The 16,085-nt window shown below is 36.4% G+C and overlaps 1 protein-coding gene across 1 annotated transcript in view; it reads right to left on the reverse strand.

Moving 5' to 3' along the window:
- The window catches only part of LOC149223590 (uncharacterized), a 35,715-nt gene extending 30,819 nt beyond the window's left edge, over positions 1 to 4,896 (reverse strand). The window contains exons 1-2 of the mRNA XM_089385876.1: positions 4,729 to 4,896; positions 4,402 to 4,623 (exon numbers count right to left, since the gene is read on the reverse strand). Of these exons, the coding sequence (XP_089242002.1) occupies positions 4,402 to 4,621 (220 nt within the window). The 5' untranslated portion in view covers positions 4,622 to 4,623; positions 4,729 to 4,896. The remainder of the gene's footprint in view (positions 1 to 4,401; positions 4,624 to 4,728) is intronic.
- Between the last annotated feature and the right edge of the window lie 11,189 nt (positions 4,897 to 16,085).

The following is a 16,085-nucleotide window of genomic DNA, read 5'->3' on the forward strand; positions in this document are numbered from 1 at the left end:
ACGTAGCGATTTCTTCTCTTCTGTTCGTTCCAAACAGTCAAATATATGTTTAAAAAGGCTATCAAGATCGAAATCCACATTTGCTTCATCAGTGACAGGAATATCTACATGCAATGCAATGAATGCTTTTGGACCTTTGAAAGAAGAGGATGAAGCTTCAGCTACAGTTGCATTAGGGGAACCACTTTGTTATTGTACTATCAATATGTGTAGAAGACGAACCCTCACCACCAGATGGAGTAGGAGTAAGATCATCTTCACCAGATGATGAAAAACACGAAAGGGATGCAAAGACAAAATTTGAATGTCATTGCTCTAAAACAAAACACGCTTGCTTTGAGAAATGTAAAACAACACAACAGCACTCCACAGTCGACAATTCTTGACGGAACTTTTTCCTTCGAAGATTCACTGTAGCTCCTTCTCCTCACAATGGTTCGGATCCTCACAAGCTCTCCCTTGATTATGCGGGCCTCTTACATAATGATAAAACAATTCAGATCTACAATATAGCTAACAAATGTACACACAAACACAAAAATCAAACACTCAATTAATCTATATATAGAAGATTATCTCTCACAACTCTCACATCTTCCTGGCCTTCCCGTAAGGGAATCAAGCCAGAATAGGCTCTGATACCATGTTAGAAAAATTAGGGAGATGAGCAAAGAAAAATATTAGACACACAAATCACCCACTTGATATTGATCATATAAAGCAGTTACATATATAAGAATTAGACTACTGACTTCTAGATTATAAGATCCGAAGAAGGTGGATCTATGACTCATAGACAACTCACACACATAGAGAAATAACTACTTCTAGAATGACACCTAGGGACTCACAATGACAACTCACAACAACACATGGAAGCATTACTTCCAACATGAGAATAGCACCTATTATGAAGAATGGAAATAATGTACCGCATAAGTATGTGGCACCATAATCATCTGCCCTAAATGAGAGTTCAGCAAGAAATAAAAGGCATCATTGATCTTTCCACTGTGGAGAAGCGAAGAACATGTGTAGTTGTTGGTTGGAGATCCGCATCATGGGAGAAAAAATTTCTCCTGTTGTTACCCATGCATGTGGATAGGTAATAGGGACAACACACAAGCTTAGGATATCTCTTATCAAATCTATTGATAGCAAAATTTGTGCTTGTCTCTTCAACACTTCATTTTCCCATGGGTTCAAGCGCTGTCAAGTTTGATTTAGCAACCAAGGTTGCGAGGGAGCCCCCCCCCGGAATCTGCACCCGAAGCGCGCTTCAAGTGGTAGTGAACTGGGAGCAACCTGGGAGCGCGCTCCAATAAAAAAAAAAAATCACTCCCTAGCTTTTTCACAAAATAAATATATATATATATATATGCACAAAGATGTTCCAAATGCAAAAAAAAATCAAAGAAACAAGAGTTTTTGAATGAGGCAGCCTAATATTCAAGCCTATGGCCCTAGTATTGATATGCAATTCATCGTAATGTTAAATTCTTAAAGTAAAAGTGACATTCTCCTTTATCTTTCATTTTCATCCTTTTACTTAAATTTTTAACATTACCATGAAATGACTTAAGATGTTTGAGAGTGGTTCCAACCTCATTGGATTTCAGATTTCACTCAAAATCCAGCAAACTTATTAGTTTTTCAAGATTTCAGTATTGGGGGGATTGTAATGTTTACATTGGATTTTGTCATGTACTAGGGTATGGAAATCATATTTAATCAAGAGCATTAATCTCTCTATGTACCTTGATGTTAGTGACATTGGTTGTCGAACTCCTCTATCATGACCCTGCTAAAAAAGTACCCATCACTCAAACAAAATCTTGACTTGACATGCTGCATTTTTTCTATCTTATGTTAACGCTTAGAGGGTGATATTAATGACAAAGATCCCAAGATAGGCAATTATTTTGATGATATGTAGGTATTTGTTGTAGCATGATTTTTTTGGATGTTAGAGGCCATCTAGAGCCTATTTGTTGATGTATTTTCGATTCAGAGATGGATTGCACTCGATGTTATTTTGGTTATGTGCACCCTTACATGCTATATAAATGAGAACTTGTAACTTGTGGACATGTAGTTGATGAAGATTGTAACTTCTAGATGATTGATGTTATATGGTTTAATCCATGTTTTTATGCCTTTTATATCTAATTCATCATTCTACATGCTTTTATTAACATATATGCATCAAAATATATAAAAATATATATTAAAAATGTGCTCCCAACCCGGAAGCTTTTGAAAATGTCGCTCCCCGCTCCCGCGTCCAAGCAACCTTGAGCAACCTAACTCCTAGAGTGACAACAAGATGATGACTAAGGAATAATCTTCCTCAATAATGGAAATCCAATGGGTTTCCTTTGTCTTTCGTCCCATTCTAATTTTTGAACGTCAATTGAAGGTTTATCATGTTGCATCCGACATGCATTCTTTCTCTTCAATTCTTCTTCTAATTTATAAGCTCTCTCCTCCTTGTCTCTAGCATTATACTCTTTGGTGTGGTTGATTAGATCTACTCCAACTGAGGCATCTCAAAAAATCATCAACCCCACCATCGCCAATCCTGACTTACTCTAAGTCCGCAATGGTGCACATGATTGCCCTACTCATTTCCTTAAAAGGAAATCCCAAGTTTCACATATATCCTTGTAATTGGCTTCAAGGAATTCTTCCCAATCACTTTGCTTTTTCTCCCAATTAGGGTTTGATGGTGGTTGATGCAGAGGAGCATGGTCCTCAACAATATGACCAACTCCCTTATCTAACAAAAAATTTTGGAGTAGAGAAGGTATGGTACAAAAGAATCCGTCATGAAGATCATCATAGAACCTTTCTTTTACTTTGTCGATTGATGTTTTGTCTTCTTCACAATATTCTTTAGCAATTCTCTCGACCCACTCATGCAAATATTTCCAACCCCTATTAATAATTTTTAGCATTAACTAGTCCTCTGGAGTGCATTTATTCAATACTAGGTTGGTTAATGTATTTGGTTAGTGCCTCAGGAATGGCTACCAGGAATTGTTCGTGGGTCTCTATGAAGAATTGCAGTCTTGCTTCAGCCATGGTCGATCGATTTCTTCATACATAGATTTTAAGGAAATCATTGATATTGCGCTCCCACCACTCACGTATCACTTCCAGGCTCAACATCTAAGTGTGCATTATCTCGAATCTCTTGGGTTCAAGAACCATTGACAACAGAACCAATGTTGTATTATGCAACAATACATAGCACATACATCGAGAAGAGAGAAGAAGAGAACAAAAGTAGTGGGAAGACCAGCAACATGCATTTTATTGAGATGTCAGAACAATAACTACTACAACCTTTCTTGTTCTCTGTTACATTATGCACATAGTTATACTCAATATTCAGTTACAAGGTAGTTGTAACTATCTAACTAACTTGGTCGGTTGACCCAACTGCATAGCCAACCGACTTACAATCTTGACTGAAAAGTCAACTACTATTTAACTCTGGTCAACTATCAGGTCTAGTTGACAGGGTTGACTAGCCCTTCCAAGAGGATTCACCATGGTTGAACTTGGGCTTTTATCCCATCTATCCATGGATTAACTTAGGAATTTATGCCCACTATCTGTTATGATGCTCCTGCATCATACCACCAATGGGACCTGTCACTTTCTGTTTCCTTCAGGTTGTTACAATAGAAACAGGGGTACCTGAAACTTTTTGTTTCCTTCAGGTAGTTACCATAGAAACAGCATTATAAGACAGCTTATTGTGGATTGGGTGGAAATCTGATCAGTCATTCTGTGAAAGGAAATACTAAATAGACCTATTTTAATTTTTGAATCTCTGAAAAAACTTGTTGCTATGAAATATGGAATCGGGCCAAGAACTGTTCACATTTCATGACAGAAAAGAGGCAAATTTAGTCTGCTCTGAATTCTAAGGATGGCCATGTTATTAATGCCATATTTGAGAATCACCAAAGGGAAAAAATTTATTGGTTTGAAAGACCATCCGGGAGGTACTATCAGTGGTTGCAGAATGCTCGCAGTTGAACTCAAATGCATGGACTTTGGACATTTTTAACCTTACCCATCTACCAAATAGCGAATTATCCTTTACAGGCTCAAAACTGCTTGATGAGAAATATACTGAACACTAAATTCCCGTCTTTGGACCTTTTTCATTAAATACCTATCTGAATATAGAAACCAGCAATAAAGCAAAACCGTATGGATTCCATATGGGGTAATGCCAAATCCTGAAAACTATGCAAAAATCTATCAACGAGCGTCAAATTTCCCACTAGAAATCATACCCATCTATCAAATCGTCCAATCTTTATTGCGGAGCGGAGGAAACAAAAGCAAGAAAATACAAAAGACAGCAATCTTGGCTGTACTCACTTGCAACGGGTTGAACAACAACAGCTGTTGATGTAGCGACGAGTTTGGTATTTCCCTGACACGAGAGCTTGAGAGAAGAGAAGCCGTTACCCCTTAACAGCTCTGAGTTGGCTGAAGACAGAGAAGAGGCCTTTGCTGCTTGCATCGATGGATTTCGAGCTTTTGTTGCTGGGCATATGCATGTGCAGGATGCTAGACGGCTCAGCAGAACTGTTGCCATTGCTGGACAGTATAGAAATTGTAACAAAGTTAGAACAGGGAACCTGAAATTCTATTGTTTTCCTGCTATCCTAGTTGAGAAATTGTAACAAAGTTAGAACACGGAACCTGAACTTCTATTGGGTTCCTGTTATCCTCGTTGCAATATTGTGTGGACGGGTGCGAGGAGGTGCTGCGGCTTTGAATTCATATTTTGGTCCCAGACAACTGCAATAATTGCATTTTATTTCTAATTCAGGTCACCGCGTGCTTCATTTTTTTGGCGTGCTCCGTCACATGTTCTAACTGCCCCTTCTTCTCGGTTGGTGATGTGATAAGGTGTATTTAATGTATTCTTATTTTGATGGTTGGTCATTCCCATTAGTTTTATATAGTTGGCCATTTCCTTTTATTTAGAGAAGAGCATTTAAAATAAATCAGATTTTACTGAAGTTGAAGATTTTGTTAACAATATACTAAACTCAACAGGGTTGTGTAGGTATTTCTTTTTATTATATCAATTCAAGGCGAGTAAATGGGAGGGATATTACTTAATTTTGATGGAACAATGGAAGTTAAATTTTTATGGAGTTTGGGAAGGAAAATCAACAATCAAGCAGAGATGTATGATCTTTTACAAGGTTTATGTATTGCTAAAGAAAAAGGCATTAAAGATATTATTGTCTTCAGATGCTTGTTGCTTACAATCTATTATCTCATTAATGAGAGCAATCCGAAGGATAGCTCCCTTGCCTTGGCGCTTCAAAGAATTAGGAGATTGGTTACATCCTTTCATACCAAGGAGTTCTACCATATTGTCAAAATCAATACCATGGATGTTGATCTGCAAGCTAATATGACTTGCTCTCTAGAAGAGACTAAGTTATAAATTAATGACTCTAGTAACTTATGTCCAATCCCCTAAGGCTGTATGGTCCCTAGAAATTGGTTTTCCCCTTGGCTTCTCCCTTATTTGGCTATTTGTCTCCTTGGAATTAAATTCTCCCCATTATCCCACCCCTTCTATGTGATCCCTTTCATAATCTCCACAAATATCTTGAAGGTTGAAAGGTTTGGTTTCATGTTTGGAATTTAATCTCCCATGACGTGGCATTATATGAGAGTTGTCACCATGCATTTGTGTTGCTCTTCGCCTCGCATGCTTGGTATTACTATGATCATCTGCCCCGACCTTGGAAACGCCTTCCTCTCAGAATCATGATGGCTCTCTTTGGAAGTTGTACTAGGAAATTTAATGATCAGTTGATGAGGAATGTATGGATTGACAGGGGCATGAGTGATAAATCCAGCTTTCGCCTTGTTCCAGTGTCGTTCATGTCTGAGTTTGCATCTCGGATTGCTCCATCACCTTTGTGGTCTGTAAATTTGGTTGTTGTTTTGTCTGTGGAATTAACTGTGGCGTCCATGCATCCAAAGTTCTGCCAGCTCTGCTCTTGTTTTAGTTGCTCCTCCTTTGTGTGGTGAGATTGTGGGTTTGACACTCCAATTCTTGGGAATTTTGGAGGATGGGACTCACTCCAGCGACGCCTAGGCTCCCTAATTTTGACGACCTCAGGTTGGTTCGGGCTCTAGGGCACGAAGGTAACTCTTTGTTTCCCATTTTCAATTTTGATCTATATGGCCTAGATGGAAACTCCAGTGAAGTAGGCTCCTTTCTCAACACTATGAGTTCCAATTTGAGTTTATTAAAGAGGTTTGAGGCTCTGTTGGGCATCATCCTAGCAGTATTGTGGTCTTCCTTCTCAAGGGTTTTGTGGATGTTTCTAGTTCATTAGCGGTGTGGTAATTTTCTGACTTTTGTCTCACATTCGACCTTAGTCTCATCCGATGGTTCAACAGAAATTGTGCATGGCAACTATTGTTTCATTTGTGCTTGGGGTATCAACAATTTTAGGTCTTAAAGGTTTTTGTTTGAATTTCCCTTGTTCCCAAATTCTTCGGGCCGATCATATCTCTTCTGCAACCATCTTGGGGAGGTTTGGGTCATACCCTTTTGGTATTTGTTTCTTCCGCAACCTCTTTCTACGTACCCCCATGAATTCTGACTCTAAATTTAAGACCTCCTTAGTAGCAAGACCCTACTCACATTCTTTGTCTACTCATGAAGCCCTTCATGGTGCTGACTACGACTTGTAAGTCAAATTTTGCCAACTATACCACTCACAAGTGGAACACACTGATAAGATAATGGCTCTCCAACATCATATCTCTCGCTTGGTGGATGAAGTGGATGCGTTCTGGGGTATAATAATGGACTATAAACTTAGTGGAGATGTTCCTACAAGCCAAAAGCAGCTCCGGGAGGACCTAGGCAAGCGGGACATTGAACTCAACAGGCCAACTATGGAAAATGACTAAATTTCATGTAGATGATTGATCACAATATGTGTTTTTTGCTATTTTTATAGTTTTGTAAATCTTATATAATGGGGTATACAGTTAGTCTACTAGTGTTTTTCCATGTAATGTGCTTTTGATCACTTTGAACTCTAATCAATTATGAAAACTGGCAATGTAATCCCCTTAATATTTACTACAGTCGGGCGTAGACTTAATACCAAAAGTACTCATTTTTATTTAAAAAAATAATAATATATCAATTTAATAATTCAACAATTTATTTTGATCTCTTCAATTAATTAATTATTATTCAATTTGATTTTATGAAAAGTCTTAACTTTTTATTAATATAATTTTAAAATATAATATCTATTAACATTATTGAAAATATAAGTATTTAAAATTAATTAATATATTATGAAATTAAAAAATATATACGTTTTTCCTCGATGGGGGTGAGGAACCCGACGCACGAAGCATCACGTGGCTCATGTTTGTAAACAATTGGCATAAGGGTGGAGGGTCGACCTCCCCGCCCTCTCAAATCACCTAGTGTACGAGGGAGAGTTATGGCGTCTGTGTGAAATACCTTAGCACCTTGACTAGTGCGGGATGCAATGATCTAAGACACTAGATGGGTTATGGCGAATTCATTTGCATTGGAGTTTCAATACGAGTTCACGTTCCATGTTGGTGTTCTGCCCGTCAGCGAAGGAAGCATCACCGATTTTTCTAGGCATGGTGGCAACCCCAGAGTTTCTTCCTAAACTCTTGGCTCTGCAAATTAGTATCCTTCTTGTTCCAGGGGTGGTATCCCGTGTTTTTTGTGCATGTATAGTGTGGCTTTCAGAGGTGTCAACTAGTTTGTATTTATGGTTCAATTGGAAATTGGAAGTTGTGGGTTATTGGTTTCTTGGAGGTTGGTGGAGGTGGTATGGTTGGCGGTGCTTCTGGGGGTGGTGGAGGCTCTATGCATAGCGCTCCTTCATAGGTTGTTGGGCCTATAATTGGGTTGCTCTACTTCTCAATGTATGGTTTTCTATGTGTTTTGGGGCAAAGGGAATTAGGTCCTTGAAGGTCGTCATGGTTGCCTGTTGTTGGTGCAGTTGGGGAGGCGCTCATCGGAATGCTTCATGCAGGGTCAGGTATTGATCGACTCTTCTTCTTTTGATTTTCAAAATTGCAGTGAGTTTAAGTGAGAGAGCCTAGGGTGGCAATATTGGTGGGGTGGCAGAAGTCTGGTAGGTGTGTGTCGCTGTGTTGGGGAGGGAAGTGTTAGCTCTCAGGCCTGCCTAGGTGGATGGTGGTTTCAGCCTTGGGCAAAGCGGGCTTGGTGGTCAGGGGTCGGGCGTGTTTGGAAGGCTGACGGTGGTTCCTGCATTTTTGACTCTGGTATCGACAATGTCGTTGCTGGTCTAGCCAGTATGTGCCCAGCTCTGCGACGAGCATGGTCCTCCCTCCCAGCAAAGCCTGGCCCAGCTGGATGCAGGGACCCAAGAATGCAAATACAACCTTTGGACCCGGGAGTGGAGGCATGAGGGGCTCGCCATGGTGGTAAGACAGCGAGGCGCTCCCAGCGGAGGGTGGCTAGTGTGCAAGGTGGTTGTGGAGGTGGCAACTCGGTGACGCGGCATGCAGAGCGGTTGCAGCAACCACAGCGGAGCGGTGACGTGCGGCGTGGTGGCATAGGAAGGTGCGGGTCTGCAAAGCGTTCGACACCTAATGTGAGGGAAATTCAGCATTGTTGTCTGGAGAATTATCGCAAGCTGATACAATCCCTATTGGAGCGGTTGGAAACGACTGAACGGATCCGAAGAGAGGAGCATGTTGAACTGGTAGCCACCTTGGACAGAATGCACTACTTCCAGTGCCAGGTTCGAGAATGAGTGGTGGTGGTCTGGCATGGACAGAACTTGTTATCAGAGAAGGTGGAGAAGCTAGAGTCTTGGATGGCTCACTTCAAAGGGCATGTCCAATGCTCCTTTCGTCCTCCGCCTCCTTTTGGGACAACCTCAGACAACCCAGCTTCCATCACGTCAGATGACTAGCATGACTACAGGTGTTCTCTTTGTGTTACTTGTCTTCTAGTGTCTCTGGCCTTCTCGATTATGGACAATGTCCTTAATCTCTCTTTTGATTTTTTATCATATGTTGTAAACGGTGGACAACAAACTTGATCGGAGTGAGACCACCTATTTTTTTGTTAATCTTGACATACATCTTTTTCACGGATAAATAAAATTTCAACTTATATGTGTGTTTTGAAATTATAATTTTATTAAATATAACATTAATGAATCTATTTAAGTGGTGCTATGTATAATTTTTACCTAATTAAAAAATTAATTGATATATTATGAAATTAAAAATATACGTGTGAGAAATTTTAATTTTATTAATATAAAATTAATAAATATATTTAAGTGGTGTTACTTTTTGAAATGTAAACTTTTACTTCCTTAAAAAAATTCATTAAATACATTTACTTTCTTAAATGTATACTTTTTACTTAATTAAAAAATTATTAAAATATATTTATTATATTAAAATGAGTGTATTTGAATGATCAAAAGAAAAAGTTGTTAATTTTTTAATAATTTAAATTTGATTGTGCAAATATATTTATTTTTAATAAATTTACTATTAAAATATATATGATTTATTCCTAAATTATATATAGGTGATTGGAGTGGGTGTTTCTAGCCTTGATGAACATGTTAATCACAATTTGTCTGGGGTCTAGGAACTATTATAAATAATCATGTTGAATGTCTGGCTTTATGGAAGGGTTTTGAGATTGTATTGGATAAAAACATAACAATCCTCATCATCTTTGGAGACTCTATGTTGGTCATTCGCCAACTTAATAAAGTTCAAAGGACCTCAATTCTTAATCCTCCTTCAATTTTACAAAGGATAAAACCCCGCGTTCATAAGTTTGAAAAGAGTGAGTTCTATTGCACTACCTAAATTCTGTGTGAGATTTGTTGGCAAAAAAGGGAGCAAATTTAAATCAGGGAGAATATTTGGTGAATATGCAACGGGCCCCATCCTCTCCCATTGCATGAATTGATTTTGGAAAAAATAAATTTCATTAAATTTGGCCAAGGCCAATGCATGCTAACCGTGGTAATACCTCATATGATGGACAACATGATAGAAGTATTAATGTTAATGGTAGTATTTGGTTATAACCCACAGGTGTTACTACAGTGGATATACAATTCAATAGGATTAGACTTTTTCCAAGGACCTCATAACAATTGCCGCATGGCGATCTAGAATCGAGTACATAGGTGACATAATCTGGTTAAAATGGGATGCCTTAAAAAGACCGCTCATGTGGGAGCCAAGATAGAGAAATTTGAGCATTTACTACATGTGAATTTCAAGTCTCCTTTGAGGTATCGGGAGTGTCAGTGTCTAACATTCTATGGAGGAAATTCATTCTTGAGTGTGGAAATCGTCTTGATCTACTCAAGCTTTAAACATGCATTCTAGTTGTTTGAAATATCAATATTCTTAATGTTTTCATAATTTTATGTAATTGCATCTTGCACATTTTTTAAACAACTTTTGAGTACCATTTTGCTTTCCACCATGTTTTATTGTACTTAATAATTAGACGTCAGTAACAGAAGTGTGCACATGGCTCTGTACTTAATAATTGGATGTGAGGAGCAGAAGTGTGCACACAACTCTAATTAATAATTTACCTCTCACAAAAAGTGTAGTTGCCTAGATGTTGATTACTCCTACAAACTCTAGTGATGTTAGTAGAATAAAGCTTAGATCAAGTGTTGGCACCGTTAATTTTGTTGTAATTAACAAATTTAGTGTAATGTGAGTTGATATTTAGAAGTTCTAGCACTAGATATTATAACGATTTGATCTGTCTTTGACATACGTGCTACATGATATCACATTTTTGGTACTTTTAAAGATTAATTAAGTATATCACTTGTTGATTTAGTGCAAAGACAACCATGATGGAGTATCAAAATCAACCAAAATTATGCATTTTAGTATTATATATGAATCCAAACAAAAAATTAAAGGCATCGATTTTATATTATTACATTTAAATATCAAAAATAATAAATGAAAGCATAACATATATCAACATAATTATCAGAATACTAAGTGGTTCTTACTAATATTTAAGAATGGTGTATGATGGATAGAAAAGAGTGTTAGGTAACTATTACTTAGGATTTTGTAACGATTATTACATGCATGACAAGAACCACTTCAACATGATAACTTTACCCTTGAAACTATTTAATTTGGTCAAAAAAATGTTTTCAAACAACTTCTTTACTATATGCTAGTGAAAATCAAATTTATTCTTATTTTTCTCTCTCTTCATAAGTTTGAGCAACATGTCAACCCTTCTTTGTATGTCTAGGTAATTATGCCACATGAGGTCTAAGATAGTTGGAGAGATGTAAAGACAATATTTGGGGGGAGGATGGCTTCTTTCCCATAGATTGAGAAGTAAGGGGATGTTCCCAAAGTGGCTTTTGGGGTTTTCTCTCAATCTAGATAACATTTGGTAAGGCATTGTGCCAATCCCTCTCTTGGTCAACTACCATTCACTTTAGGATGTGGATCAGAATTTTATTAGTAGATTCAACTGCACCATTACCTTTGGGTAACAATTAGTTGAATATCATAAGATGAACCCTATATGTAACTTATTAGAGAGAGATTGTTGATAAAGTAGCTATTTTATAACCATAGTCATGGAGTTGATCCATTGGGGATAGATCTTTTCAAATTATAAGTACAAAAAATACCCATCTACCTCCTCTAGATTTAAATTCAGATTTGAAGATTTTAAGGGCTTGGGGTGGTTATTGCATTTTCTATGGAAAGGTCTAAATGATTTGCAATTGGATGCTCCTTCCCTAGAATTCTTTTCTAGGTTGACAACATTCATTGAATAACTTCTTAGCCAAATTAAGCACACCTTCTAGGTCAATGGGTTCTTTCTCTATAGGTTTGGTAAAAAATAGATGTTTATTTCCCATAGTCACAATTTTACTATCTTCCCTGTGTTTCCTACTAAGGTGAGCATCTCATTCTCTACCATCTTGGTTTTCGTGAAATTTTCCACTAGAGTGGTATTACTAGTCCTCTATATTAACACGGGGAGGGGTGCATCTAAAGAAGATGTGTAATACTATTCTAACACTCCCTCTGATGGTTAGAATTTGTATGGAACTTATTTAGAATAACGGTGAAGCATTTGTTGAAATATATGTTTCTTTCTTTCTGCTCCATTTTAATTGCTATAAGATATTTTAAAAGAGTGGTTAGAATTTTCTCTTCATCAAATTTACTGATAGACTCCATTTCAAAATCATCCATCCTATAATGGAGCTCAGAGTATCAAAATCAACCAAAATTATCCATTTTAATATTATATATGTAATCCAAACAAAAAATTAAAGACACCAGTTCTATATGATTGCATTTAAATATCAAAAATAATAAATGAAGGCGTGACATACATCATCATAATTATAAATTACTAAGTAATTCTTACTAATATTTAAGAACGGAATATGATGGATAGCAAAGAGTGTTAGGTAACTCACTTAGGATTTTATAACCATTATTACATGCCTAACAATAACCACTTCAAAATGATAACTATACCCTCAAAACTATTTAATTTGGTAAAAAATTATTGTCAAACAACTTCTTAACTATATGATAGTGAACATCAAATTTATTCTTGTATTTCTCTCTTCTTCAAGTTTGAGCAATGTGTCAACCCTTCTTTGTATGTCTAAGTAATTATGCCACATGAGGTCTAAGATAGTTAGAGAAATGGAAAAAAAAAAATTGGGGGTAGGATGGCTTCTTTCCCATAAATTGAGAAGGGGATGTTCCCAAAGAGGCTTTTGGGGTTGTCTCTCAATCCAAAAATCATTTGGTAAGGAATCGTGCCAATTCCTCTATTGGTCAACTACCATTCACTTTAGGATATGGACCAAATTTTTATTTGTAGATTCAACTATACCATTACCCTAGGGTAACAACTAATTGAGTATCATAAGATGAACCCTATATGTAACTTATTAGAGAAAGATTGTTGATCAAGTAGTTATTTTATAACCGTAGTCATGGATTGGATCCATTGGAGATATATATTTTCAAATGCTAAGTACACAAATTATCCATCCACCTCCTCTAGATTTAAATTCAGATTTGAAGATTTTGAGGGCTTGGGGTGGTTATTGCCTTTTTTATGGAAAGGTCTAATTGATTTGTGAATGGGTGTTCCTTCCCTAGAATTTTTTTTTTAGGTTGACAACATCCATTGAATAACTTCTTAGCCAGCTTAAGCACACCTTCTAGATCAATGGGTTCTTTCTCTAAAGGTTTGGTAAAAAATAGAGGTTCCTTTCCCATAGTCACAATTTTACTATCCTCTTCCCTGTGTTTCCTATTAAGTTGAGCATCTCCTTCTCTACCATCTTGCCTTTCGTGAAATTTTCCACTAGAGTGGTCTTACTAGTCCTTTGTATTAACATGGGGATGGATGCATGTAAAGAATATGTGTATTATACTATACTAACACTCCCTCAAATGGTTGGCATTTATATGGAACTTGCTGAGAATAGTGGTGAAACATTTGTTGAAACATTTGTTTCTTTCTTTCTACTCCATTTTAATTCCTATAAGATCTTTTAAAAGAGTGGTTGGAATTTTCTCTTCACCAAATTTATTGATAAACTCCATTTCAAAATCATCCATCCTATAATGGAGCTCACTGGTTGTTTATAATACTATATATATGCTTTGTTCTCAAAAGCGTAATAAAATATCCTATAGACCACATATTCATGTTCATCATTCATCAACCTTACAACAAAGTAGAAGTCTTTATGTGGTCTTTAGGAACACGTGAATTGTCAGGGTCAAACTTAGGAAAAATTTGCTCAAGATGTTTAGGCAAGTCCTATAGATACCATCCCAAGTTAAGAACTCCTTGGGACAACCATGTGGGTGTGCGGTGTTGGTTGTTACACATTTGGTTATCTATTAAATAAATCAAGATTTGAATGGTTGTTCTATTTAATTCAAGCTTTGGTGAGGGGAAAAATGTAGAGATCGAGGTGAAGATGGAGGAGATGGAGAGATTTGATCCAAATGATATGGATTTTCTTGTAAGGTGAGTTCTACCAACTTCTTTATATAGTTGACAAGAAAATATTGAGGAGTTTGGATAAAAATCCTATGAAGCCCTTGTATAGGTAGTAGAGGTGCCATAGGTAGCTCACCAATTTCCTAAGCAAATGCCCCAATAAGATTTCGTAAAGCATTAACTTCAAGTTTGAGACCATGTACAATTGTTCTAGGAGAAAATCATGGGTTTTGAATGTGGGGGAGGTGTCTTTGAACTCAAATTTCTAATTCAAAATTATCATATATGGTATGGAAATGATTAGGCTAAGTTTCAGAGGTCAAAGGCTTATAGGTTTGACCATATGATGATTGGGTATTTCTACCATCCAGACAACTTAGGCCCTCCTTCTAGTGCCAATTTTTGTCGACCCATGAAAAAATTCCTTCAACGGATAAGAATACTCCTTGATATGAAGTACCAATTAGACATCACACCATTTTTTACAGGGGACCCATCTATATTTTTGCCCCAACCATTACTAAAATGAATGGGGTTGGTGATGGACATGTAGAATGTAGTATTGAGTATGTGACTATTCTAAATACAAAATAAACTATTCTAACATATTTCTCTAGCTCGGTATGGAAGAGATGTTGTAATGTCCTATCCTGTCCTATCCTATCCTATAAACATTTTGCCTCGGTCAAATTATATACAAATAAAAATAAAAATAAAATTAATACAATAAAATAAAATTGAGGTAAAACAATATAGTTGGTGGTTTTTTGGGCTTCATTTTTTGAGAACCCATAGTTTTGTCCATGGCATTCTTATGTGTGTGTGTGTGTGTGTGTGTATATAAAGTCTTTAAACACAAATTCTACTTTGGGAAAATCTAGGGTTACGAGCTTCCGGAAATTCGCATATGGCTCAATTTTGGTAAGAAATAGTTAAAGGGTTTAAACATGCATGCTTGTTGTTCAAAATACCAATATTCTTGATATTTTCATGGTTTTCCTCTTGAACATTTTTTTTTTATGAATTTTGGGTACCATTTTGCTCTCCACCCTATTTTACTGTACTTAATAATTGGACATGGGCAATAGAAGTGTGCTCATAACTCTAGGCGATATGTTGTCTCTCACAAAAACTATAGGCACCTGACATATAACTCCTAGAAACTCTGGTGATGTTTGTAGAATAAAACTCAGATCTGGTGTTGACACCATTAATTTTGTTGTAGTTAATAGAGTTAGTACAATGTGAATTGATATTTTAGAATTTCTAGCACTGGATATTTCAGTGGTTCAATCCGTCTTTCACATAAGTGCTACATGATATCACACTTGGGTAATTTTAAAGATTAATTATTAATATTTTATTTAAAAAATAGATTTGATTAAATTGTAACTAGAATAATATTTAATTTCATATATCCTAATTAAAGAGTAAATGATTCCATTAAGGAAATCCATACACATAATTAAAAAGAAAATGGACGGATATTATTTTTGTTGAGAGTGCATTGACTAGAAATGTGTTTAGTGAGTTAAAACTCTTTTTTGGTTTATAATTATTGCTTTCTTTTAATAACTATGATGAATAAGTTAATGTTTACGTAAACATTTTGACTTTGTCAATTTACATAAAAATTAAAATAAATTTGAGGTAAAATAATCAATTTTACTTGGAGGTTTTTGGGCTCAAGATTTTAAAAACCTGTGTTCTTATGTAAGATGTAATTACATAAAAATTAAAATAAAATTGAGGTAAAATAGTCAATTTTACTCGAACATTTTTGGGCTCAAGATTTTAAAAACCCATATATATATCTTAACTTTGGATCTACTAAGTGCCGAGAGGGATCAAATCTCTTTCGGTGCAAAGAGATTTGATCCCTCTCAACACTTGATAGATCCAAAATTAAGATGGATCTATGTTGGTATATGTTTGAATTCCCTTATCTAGCGTGTTCAAAAAGTGG

This window comes from Pinus tabuliformis, chromosome Q (genome assembly GCF_031772625.1).
Source record: "Pinus tabuliformis cultivar Carrire ecotype Pingquan chromosome Q, CPIR1, whole genome shotgun sequence".
Taxonomy (NCBI): Eukaryota; Viridiplantae; Streptophyta; class Pinopsida; order Pinales; family Pinaceae; genus Pinus; species Pinus tabuliformis.